General features: G+C 33.7%; 1 protein-coding gene across 1 annotated transcript in view; it reads right to left on the minus strand.

Moving 5' to 3' along the window:
* The window catches only part of LOC145260305 (endoplasmic reticulum lectin 1-like), a 70240-nt gene that overhangs the window by 20870 nt on the left and 36973 nt on the right, over positions 1–12397 (minus strand). Inside the window, exons 6-8 of the mRNA XM_080118193.1 lie at positions 10365–10393; positions 6487–6707; positions 788–914 (exon numbers count right to left, since the gene is read on the minus strand). Coding sequence (XP_079974319.1) covers positions 788–914; positions 6487–6707; positions 10365–10393 — 377 coding nt within the window. The remainder of the gene's footprint in view (positions 1–787; positions 915–6486; positions 6708–10364; positions 10394–12397) is intronic.

Raw genomic sequence — 12397 nt, forward strand, 5'->3', positions numbered from 1 at the left:
ATTTTTTTTTCATTAACTGCAAAGAATTTTATAAGACTTGAAAATTTACATATTTCTTTTTCTTTTTGCATGACGTGGTCTGTTGGTTCAAAATAATTTTATAAAAGAAACAGTAGGTTCTCTAGAGTGCAATATAGAATAACATATTTTGGACTAAGTTATTGCATGGAGGCATGTGAAGCTTCCTCCTGGGGGATTTCACGGACTTCGATGACAAAATCCAATTTTATGAGTAAGCAAAAAGGGACTGCTTCATGTCACAATCTTGCAAAAACAAGGGCAGATAACTCCACAATAATTAAAACTTGCAAGATCAGCATCACAATGCCTACGATTTCCTATTAATCACTTAAAATCGTTTAAAATTGATTTTGTTTATGAAAATAAATCTACTTGATCAATTAACATGATTTTTGGAACATTATCTTTTTGTGTTTTGAGTACACACATCATAAAGATTTTTCGCTATTTTTGTTTTTAATATAAGAGAAATTCTAAACAACCACAAAAATTTTACAAGAATTATTGCAAAGAAAATGTACTAGTTGGAAATGTAAAGAATAATTTAAACGGAAAATTTTTTTATAATTCGTAAATATTGTACTTAATTGAAATTACTTTAAAGAATTGACCAAAATTCAATAAAATAAAGATGTTTAGCATTTACAAAAAAAAATTAAGAGCCGAAGATGATATGCGATCGACAAGCAAAGAATGTAGAAAAGTATTTTAAAAAAATTAAATTAGAAAGAATTTTAACATAAAAATTCTTCATAAATCTACTTACATTGTTTTCTTCTTCAAATGGAAGGCTGAATCGATTTTCATCTGAAAGTTCATCAACATTCTTAGGACGATCAGGAGCACCTTCTAATGAATGGCAATCGATCTGGCCAACATGAGGATCCTTTGGTCTAGAATAAAAAGACATCATTATATATATATATATATATATATATATATATATATATATATATAAAATGGCGGCAAAAGACTGATTCCACATGTATGGGTTGAATTCAATGGAATAAGTGTCCATAAACACAATGATTCATTGGTTTTGGTTCTTATGTTTCTGCAAACTTTGAATATCTCCATTTCCTTTTACCAACATTTTTTTGCTTACAAAATTCTTATAGAAGAATATCTATTAAATATATATTATGTTGGTGCAAAAATAATGTGGTTTTTTATTTGAAGTTGAACGTCAAAAAACGACATTATTTTTGCACCAACCTAATATATATGCACATATATACTAGCAGCCGCCCGGCATTGCCCAGTCATAAAATACACTTAAATAGTATGTTTTCATTAATGCAGATTTTGTATTTATTATTATATTATATTGGGCCGAATATATTGTAATGATTTAAAATGTAAAAAAAAAAAAAAAAAATGACTTGTGTGCCACCACCGAGAATCGAAACCAAAACATTTAGCTTACGATTTACTTTTTCCTTAGACATTCGTGCCTGTGCTATAAAGACATGTTTGAATAGCCTATATATTAAGGTTCATGTTTGTGGATCAAAAACTGACAGAGGAGTTTGGTAGGCAAATTTTTTAAACAATATATATATGCACACATAAATATACATAGAAAGAGGTTTGTGTTTACTATAACCTTTTTACGCAAATATAAATCATGTCGAATATCTGCATGAATATAATTACACATAATAGTTAACTAAAGATGATCATCCCATAAGAAAACCGAAAAAACTAATAGGGAATTAATTAAAATGAATGTTTAAAAGAATATGCAAATTAGTTAGATCTTTTGCAGATGAATGCAATTCCATAACCCATATATAACAAAGTTGTATTTTATTTTTAAATAAATAGAAAAAAAGGGTTTTTAATCTGAATATCAATGCACAAAAAATCCAAAATGCATAGGAGTATACATACATACATACATATATATACACACACACACACACAGTAGCAGTACTTACCAAGCATAGCGGGATTCATTAATTTAGTTTAAATTTTGTTAAAAAAAAAATTATGTAACACACAAAGAGATGAAAAGAAGAAAGCTCAAACTTTAAGGCAGATAATTCATGTTTTTACACCCATATGCTACGAACAATATTAAATATATCTTGGCAAAATCATCCCACGAAGCAGCAACTTTATGGCAACTTACCTGCCATATCTAATACCATCAGAGAAAGATGCCTGCGATTTACTGGTCATTGTCTGAGGAGCAAGCATGAATTGGTGAGTGATGTATTGCTATGAACTCCACGACACGGACGCGCAAGCAAAGGACGACCTAGATCCACGTACATCCAGCAAATAGCATACGACGCCAACTGTGAATCTGAAGATCTGAGACAGCTGATGGAAGACAGGAAACTCTAGAGAGGAAGAGTCACATTGGTCCGGGCAAGGAGCCCGTCATAATGATGATGATCACTTGAAGTTAAAATATGAATTATCTCTTTTGAATTGAGACTTGAAAATATTTAAAATTATCTTCATTGTAATAAGCTTCTTTGCCAGATTAATTATTTTCATGAAAAAACTAAAGTGAATTATGCTGTAAAGATAAAAAAAATTGCTGATTTGTCAAATCTATCGCTAGTTGCATGGAAAATTTGAAAAGATAATTTTATATAGTAGATAAAAAAAAATTGTGTCTACCCATTTTTCCCATCCAATGCAGACGTAAAACTTATACGAATTATTGATGATTGTAACCTGAAGATTGTTGATTGTAAAGACGGTTTTCTTTCAAATTAACTTGTTTTCTATTAAATAAATAAGAGATGAAGAGGTATAAATAAAATTTTATAAATAAATTTTTATAAATATGATAAAAAAAAAAAACGTCCCCGTTCATTCTTATCAGACTATGGATGCAAAGTCGCACAATCTCTAACCACATCTCTACAAAGTCAGCACTGTTTTATTTCCAGTTGCAAGTATATATGTTTAGGAGAACTGGAAACAATGCCAAGATAAGCAGAGAGCACATACAGCACCTAGTGCTCCTAAATGGTTACTCATTTGGTACTGGCCAGGTTCATCATTGCTTAACTTAATAAATAGCTTAATAAATATAAGTAATAAATTAATCTACATATGCAAGTAATTATCATAAGTAGAAAGTCTCCATAAAATTCATACAAATAATATTTACAAATCAATTGTGAATATATAAAAACAAGCCAAGCATGCGAGGTCCCTTTTCATGCGTGAACAATTTGAGAGCAATTTTATCTCTATAATGCCACCTGCGTGTATGGGTGTGTGTGTGTGGGGGGGGGGGGCAAAGTCATCTCGGAAAATCCGTTCTGGTGAAAATTTACTTTCACCGTGACTAATGCTTGTGCAAAATTTCCCAAAAATTCAAGGCGTGGTTATTGATAAAAGTATGAATAAATGGACATACAAATGATTTGAGAGTAATTTTATCCCTATAATGCCGGGGGGGGGGGGCAACCAGAGGTGAAAAAAGTGCAAACAAACGAATGGGAGTGAATTACCAGGTTTAATCCCTCCTTTGTTGGGGGACCAAAAATGCAGAAGTGACCTTTTTAATCTCATCATGGGTACTTATTTTTTTATCACAGTTCAAAATTATACTTTATTTTTTTTGCTGCATATGACATGACTGTTTTCACTGTTTGTGCAGCCACAAAAAAAGTGCAGTAACTTAAAGGGTGAGTTAGTACTAAATTTCCAGGGTAGAGATACACGGGCACATCCTATTGACGGTCGACCCCACAAAGATATGTTATGAGATGACAATACCCTGGAGACAAAGATATGTTATGAGATGACAATACCCTGGAGACAAAGATATGTTATGAGATGACAATACCCTGGAGACAAAGATATGTTATGAGATGACAATACCCTGGAGACAAAGATATGTTATGAGATGACAATACCCTGGAGACAAAGATATGTTATGAGATGACAATACCCTGGAGACAAAGATATGTTATGAGATGACAATACCCTGGAGACAAAGATATGTTATGAGATGACAATACCCTGGAGACAAAGATATGTTATGAGATGACAATACCCTGGAGACAAAGATATGTTATGAGATGACAATACCCTGGAGACAAAGATATGTTATGAGATGACAATACCCTGGAGACAAAGATATGTTATGAGATGACAATACCCTGGAGACAAAGATATGTTATGAGATGACAATACCCTGGAGACAAAGATATGTTATGAGATGACAATACCCTGGAGACAAAGATATGTTATGAGATGACAATACCCTGGAGACAAAGATATGTTATGAGATGACAATACCCTGGAGACAGTAGACTTTTTCTGCTACCAACGAGATATGCCGAGTGCAGACGGTGGACATTAACCTAATACAAAATTTTAATTAAATTTTGTAATTTTTTGATAGCATCACAAGGTGTCGCTCTCTACATTGAGGGTAAGTTGCATCAGGTGCATCATGTTATGCCTCTCTTGTTCGACTGCAATGAAATGGCAGATCCATGATTAGATGTATCTGCAATGACCAAATTGAACACTAGGTTAGAGGATTTGCTAAAAGCATTACATTTGCCAAGTATAGAGATTATTCTAAGGACAAATCAGTTCCCCTGGTATGGTTATGGGAAGCAGTCATTCGCATGGATAAACTGTAACTGTTGTAGATGCATGGATGTCTTTAATCACAGAAAGATTATCCAAGCAAAACTTGGAAACAAGCGATTAAACAAGACTGTACAGAGTAGAATTTGGTGACAAATCAAAACGCGGATTCCATGAACAAAGCTTCTTTCTTAGAACTGCATGCCTGTGGAACTCTGTTCCGTCTGCCTGCTTCCCTCCGGACTACAACTTGGATGTCTTCAAGTCCAATGTTAACAAATTCCTAATGAACCGCCCCCCCCCCTAATTAAACACTTCATCAAATCTCCACACTAACGTAATGTACTTGCAATAACCCTTATCCCTGAGTGGCTTCCGGGCCTTGATAAGTGGTGATCACTGTGTAAAAAAAAAAAGTTGACCTGGTCAACTGTAAGAACTGGAAAATAAGCTTGCCAAATATCGGAAAACATTTGATCCCTGAACACAGGAAAAGTGATATAAAATAAATAGAAAAATAAGAACTGTTGCAAAAACAAGAGATTGTAATGTTACAGCACTGGTCCCTAATTCCTCTTCTAACACTTGTAACCATTATTACATATCATACATTCAGAATTATCATTTCTCACAGTTCCTTTTCAGATAACTTGCATTACATAAGCAAATTTATTCCTATAAATTTTTGATTATAGGAATTCTGAGAAAGAAGATCGTTTGGTGGAACTTTGAAAGAATCTTGCATTTTACCTCATGCTGATCGCATTATCGGTTCTGGACTTAACAGTGATCCACTTGTGTACTAGTTAAAATATATTTGAGTGGATTTGGATTTAATGTCTCAATGGGATATATCCTAAGCAGGATAAGTTACGACAAGATTACAGGGTTGGCCTGGCATTTCTTTAGTATGGTTTTTAATGAGAACATGACACGACAGAACTTAAGCGGAAATGACATCAGACAGATGATTCAGTAAGTGATGGTTGCAATCACGGAATCTTGCATGGAAGATGGATCGACAGAGCATGTCTAGAAATGTATGCCATGTTTAGTTTCAGAACAGTTTCCGATGGTTCGTTGTTCTACACAAGTCCTGGCAGGTGACTGGTTCACAGTAGACAGTTCTTGAATTGGAATCCACAGAGCAAAGGATTCTTCCTGTGTTGACACGAAGAAAACATATGCAAAATTGCTACAGAAAAGTTTAATATTTATGGAGCAATTCTGGTTTCTGATTGGTTGGTAGCAGAACGTGAATTAATTTGATTCGTCAGTGCCTAGCAACATCGTTTATAAATAGAATCTCCCGACTGTGCGAGATCATACCCCATTATACTCAAAAATATTGTAACATATTTGGAGATGCATTAAATTTATGGAAAATCACGGATATATATATAATGAATCTCTGTCCTTCTTTACAACAAATCTGATTGATTAAATTATTTTTCTTATTTAAGACGTATTGAATTACAGAAGTAATTGGGTTAGCATGAGATGGTTTAAATTCATATGAGTTTGGTTTCGGTCCTTGGGGGAAACACAACAACACACATGTACAATAAAATGCCAGGAAGAAGATGTAATGAACAATTAATGTTATACGGACTTCATAAGTAAATGATTAGGTTTGACTTTGAGTTTACAATAAGTTGGTTGAGAATACTCAAGTCACACAAATTTTTCTTCAACCTAATATTAAATTTTTCATATATATCATATTTTAACTGATTTTTATCAACAGCAGTGTCTAATAATGGTTATCTAGGATCAACTTAGCTCAAGTCTGGCACAAGTTTCAGCTATAATGTGACAGTAATAATAACAAGAATAATAGTAATAATAATAACAAAAAAATGTAATAACAAAGCAAAATAATAATAAACTTACACAAAATCTGGGTGTCCGCAGAGAAGAGAAGTGAGAACAATTATTTCATATTCACAAGTTGAAATTTCTTTCATTGAGAAAATCTCTCCTCTGCCATCCGGTAGACAGACATAAAGAACAGCAGCTTGCCGAGGACCCCCAGTCAAGTCACATATCGTCCCATCAGTCAGATTCACTTGATAAAACGGAAGATTCAGACCCTCAACTTTTCTCACACGACTCTGAAGAATAAGACAACGTTCAGATTTGTTTCATAAAAAAAAAGGTTCACAATTCAAAATTGCTGCAATACAAAAACATGAGACTTACATAAATCTACTATATTATAAAATGATTGCAAAAATTCCCCTCTGGACCAAAATACTGTAGGTTTGCAACAACAGATGCCACATACAAATTTATTATGTCTAAACTATTAGCTACTATCTTATGTAACTTTAGAACAACATTTTAGACACATTTGGTCGTTATAATAAAATCCTGCATTACGTCCTAGGAGCAACATCATCACAATCGCAACATCTTTTGATGAGGTAATTCCTATTTTCCCCTCTAACTCTACAGTCCTCTTACCGCCCCTACTCATCACTAGGACTATATTACACACTTTATAAATATTTTTCCCTGGCACCCTTCCTAACTGGTTCATTTAAGATTTAAAAAACTTGAAGCATAAAATATCACAAATCACACAAGCCGAAAGGCCCAACATAAAATCAAATATTTAATCATGGTGTTTGATTTGATTGTTTTGTAGAAAGAAAATTGTTGCTTTTGTTTTTGACTTTGTGAGACATGACTGAGTTTTGCAAAAGGAAAAAAAAAACAATAAAATCAATGTTTGGTCAGGAAGCCATTATCTTCAGACAACCTAATCTGGTAACACCAGATGTCCTAACAGGTATTTCCACTCCAAACCAAAGTAAACATGGAAGCAAAGATAATGAAGGGACAACTCCTCATTCTCATGGCCCCCAAATGAGCCTCACACCACTGCATGGCTTTTAAATCATATCTTAAACTACTGGTTTCAGAAAAGTGTGTTTATTAGTTCTGGTGGATCCGACTAAATTTCGAGTTACAACTTAAAAAGGTTATGATTGTCATGTCTGCTGAATATTCAAAACAAGTATGTTTTGAAATTTGAAGCAGGTGGCCATGTTTAGAAAAGTAGTTTTTTTTTTCAGTACACCCGACTAGACGCAGAGTTACAATCAGTTTTTTGTGATTTTATTTTTACTCTTTTTCACCCCAAACAAGGCTTATTGCCTCTTGGAACATAAGGGCTAGTATTTGGAACCATATCTACAGGGAAACTGCATAGGGAGTTGAGCAGCAAGATGTCAGTTCACATTACATTTAAACTTATGCAGGTTAGTACAGTCATGGAAGCAGGAGACGGAGGGAATTTCAAAGTTTAGCAATTTGAGGGGAAAAAGCTATAAGAGTAGGTTTTTAGGCATTGGGAGATCCCTACAGTGAAGGGATGAGATTTTGCTACTTGTCAGGTTAATTGAGAGTATGTACATTGAAGGAGTACAAGTGCTATGAGTTCAACTTGAAAAAGTTATTGCCAAGTTGAAATTTGCTTTGAAATTGACCTTCTTCTGAAGGAACAGATAACGGTTCAAATATTTGAGGTGAATCAATAAGTGCCTTATTACACATCAAATAACGATATTAAATGTTAAATCAAAGGTGTATACTGTGTCCCTTAATCTATCAAGCAACTATATTATGGCAACTAGATGCTCCTCCTACATGAGAGTGGATCAGAGACTTTGATTAGCTGACCAATCATAAGGCAGTAGAAAAATACAAAATGATTTGTGGTTGGTTAACCAATCAGAAGCGTTTGCATCAAGTAAAAATTCTATAATTCAGTTGGACCACATGTGGCCAGTCTAACATTAAACAATGCAGGTATACACTCTTAGAATTTCAGTTGATTTCAATGGCAAATGAATTTTATGTTTCTGAATTTTTGAGATGAGGATTTATAATTCATATTATTTGGACTGCTGTTCTCATCTTGAGTTTTATATTCGCACAACGTTTCAATCGATGTAACTTCCAACTTTCTTCAGGTGTATCTTGTTGAACTTAGAAATATTTCTGTTAAATTCAAGAATTTGCATGAAATTTCAAACAGAACCCTTTATTTAATCTATGGGGGTAGCATGTTCTTGTTCTGTCAGCCATAAAGTTCTAAGTAATTTTCAATTGTATTTTTAGTGTCGCCCGAACTGAAGATTGAACCCTCAATCTCTCAGAAGATTAAATAAAAGATTCTGTTCAGAACTTTTTACAGATTCCCAAGTTTGAGAGAAAAATTTCAGAGTCTGATAAGAGATGCCTAAAGAAGTTTGGAGGTTACATTGACTGAAAAGTGAAAATAACATTCAAGATGAGAAGAGTAGTCCAAATAATCTAAATAATACGGACAAATGCGTTTTATCTTATTTTGATTTTACTCGATAATATTACGAGTTTTGAATCATTTTGTATCTGTTTGTATTAGACTATAGCATCAAACTTTTTTTTTACTTTGGAAATAAGATGATCGCAAAAACAAATGAGAAATGTTGAAATACTTTAAAATTATTACGATTAAGTGCTAATCAATGCTATTTACAATTAAGCCATATCAATCCTTATTACAGGAATTAATAACAAAGAATAACATAATGATTAACACTTATACCCAGTCATAGCCCACAGAATGAGAACAATCTACACCATAGGATTAAATAAAGGTTTCAGTTCAAAAGAAAGTATGCTAGTTTTAAAAGATGCACCTGAAGAAGGTCGGAGATTACATCAGTCGAAAGATTGTGAAGATAACAATCAAGATGAGATTAATAGTCAAAATAGTTCAAATTATCGATTCTCATCTAAAAAATTCCCCAAAATTATTTATATTTTATTGATTTTGAAAATAGAATTGAATAATTGAATTTAAAAAAAACAACTGCAAAAGAATTAGAACTGTAAACGCTTCATTAAACACAAGTTGCTATTTTACCTATAGATGGGGAGGAAGGGTTCATGCCATTGTTTTTAATGGCACTACAGTATAAATGTAAACATATGCAATTATTTAACTAAGAAAAGAAAATTATCCAAGAAATGGGAAATATGTCTGGTTTGGGATTGACCATCCAGAATTCGATTTGTCGCCTTTAAAAAAGTAATAGTTCTACAGATACAATTTTTCCTTCTATGGTTATGATCCACTTGGAGTGTGCAGTCCAGATATGGGACTGCTGATCAGTAAGTTTTTATGTCTGTAGATTGACAACTGATTATTTTAAAAGGCCTTTTTGATATGGTTCCAGTGATATTGATATATATTCCAGCAGAGAGGCAGTTGGTATTTTGGGTGTTTCACAGTCAGTTGGTTGTGTGTACTTCTCACAGAAAGACGAGTCCTTTGACTCTAAGCTATTGGATTGCGTTCAGTTGGAAGACATGTTTGTCTTGATTTGCAAGTTCAGTAGAAAAAAAGTCATTTTTAAGATCCTTCAAAACAAATAACTTTTCTACTGGTTTTAAACTGAAGTTGTAATTTTGTTTGGAGAGGGAATCCATCTGTTGCAACACTGCGTCAACACAACTGACACTGTGACTGTGTCGGAATCAAGCAATGACCTCAGATCAGTACAACAGTGAACGTGCACAGATGCACATTTATACAAGTGAATACAATTGATATGACTGGATTTGAATTTGGCTTATGCAATTCCATAGTCTACATTTGTGTCCATTACCCTCTCACTCACACACAAAAAACTACTTGTACTAATATTTACAGCCTCGTACAACAAGCAAATAAAATTTATGCATGGGAATACAATAGTTTCAAAACAAGTACTTACAGATGAAGAAGAAGACACTGGTGGTGATGCTGTAAAGATAAAACATAATTGGTACAGTTAATTAGTAGTTGTAAACGAATTATTGTAGACGAATTGAGCTACTATCAAGATAGTTATGGACTGTTATATATTGATCTAGGATGTATTACATTCCTGGCAAGTGTGAATTAATCAGCATGATAAAGGGAACCCACCTTCTTTGCAGCAGTCTTGGCAATGTCTTTTCTGCATTTGTTCCAATTCATGTTACCTGTAAATGTTAGGCCGAGGAGGATGAATAATGAACTCTCAGCTAGAGTGCTATTAATCATGATAATCGGTGGTTGGAAATGTTTTTTGTAATTGTTGAAGGAAAGGAGCTTTGTCTTAGTAGCATTAAATATTAACATCCATTTACATCTGCATTCCATGGCAGATTGGAGGTCATTTCCCAAGGTTTCAGACATTGCATTGGATGCATATGCATTCCTTTTGCACACATGTCTAAAATAGAGCGGTCTTATGCAAAGATCTGTAGCTTTTAACAAGTACAAGATAAAACTAAGTTCTAAGTGACATCTGGAGGTTGAAGGTTCAATGCTCAGTATGGGCAATACTAAGAATACAATTACAAAGACTGATGGGAAAAGAGCATGTTAACAACATGGATTAAATAAAGGATTCCAAGTGTTTCTATATTATAAAAACGAAAAAAATATTGAATTTCAAATGGTACCTACGTAATTGTCATGACACAAATAGTAACATATTACAAAAGTATGGAAAACGATAATGTAGAAAAATAATTATTAATGAAAAACTGTTTTCGATGAAGTTTATATGGGGAATAAAATTTGTCCAACATTTTGAATTACGTTTGTCACGTGACATAACAGAACGTGATTATCTCCCCTGTCAATTTATCTCTTTTTAGTAAACGTAATATAGTGATTTCGCTCCCTTTCACAAATTTCTTTTTTCATTAATAATTTTTTTTTTCTTTTTTACATTGAGTTCACCACTTATCAAGGCCCAATGGCCACTCGGGGATAAGGGTTATTGTGCGTACAGTAATCAAAAGAATAGTGTAGCAATAGTATTGGAGAATTGGTAAGGTGTCATTACTTAGGGGGGCGGTTCATCAGGAATTTGTTTGTGTTGGACTTGAAGACATCCAGGTTGAAGTTGAGAGGGAAACAGGCAAGCGGAACAGCGTTCCACAGGCGTGCAGTTCTAAGAAAGAAGCTTTGTTCATGGAATCTACATTTTGATTTAGGCACAGATAAGGAGTGGGGAAAATTATTGACGGTGCTGACAATTACGTAGGTGCCATTTGTTTCATTTGAACTTCAATATTTTTTCATTTGTACATTATAAAAATGCCAGATTCCATTCTAAATTCCATGCAGATCTCAGAGGGTTTTTTATTCAATTTTCACCCCAAACAAGGCACAGTGCCACTTTGAAGTAGGGGGCTACTATCAGGGACATAAGTTGCAGGGACATTATGAAGGGAGATGAGTAGCAAGATGTTTGTTCACATTACACTTGAACTTCTGCATGTCAGTACAGTTGGGAAAGCAGAATCTCGGAAGCGAGTTCCAAAGTCTAGAAGTTCTGGGGAAGAAACTATTGGAGTAAAAAGCTCTCTTACATCTAGGCATCTCTACTGTGTACGGGTGGGATTTAGCTGTTTGTCGGGTTTGTTGGCAGTGTTCACATCGAGGGGGTAGAAGTGCTTGTAGTTCGTCAGAGCATTCACCATTAAAATACTTGTAGAACAGTTTGATAGAAAGTTTTCTAACAAGATTCACCTGAAGAAGGCCGGAGGTTACAGCTGTCGAAACATTATAAAAATAACACTCAAGATGAGAATAGTAGTCTAAAGAATACAAATTATACAATCCTCATCGTAAAAACAAGTCAGGAAAATAATTTAAAAAATTATTTATAATAAATAATTTTGTTTTTTTAAATTGAAATTTCAGAAAAAATTTCTTATGGTGTCATGATGCAGTTGTTGCCATGGAAACAGAAAAGTTCAAAATAACAGA

The sequence above is a fragment of the Euprymna scolopes genome, chromosome 36 (assembly GCF_053919585.1).
Source record: "Euprymna scolopes isolate OS-2025 chromosome 36, ASM5391958v1, whole genome shotgun sequence".
Classification (NCBI taxonomy): Eukaryota; Metazoa; Mollusca; class Cephalopoda; order Sepiida; family Sepiolidae; genus Euprymna; species Euprymna scolopes.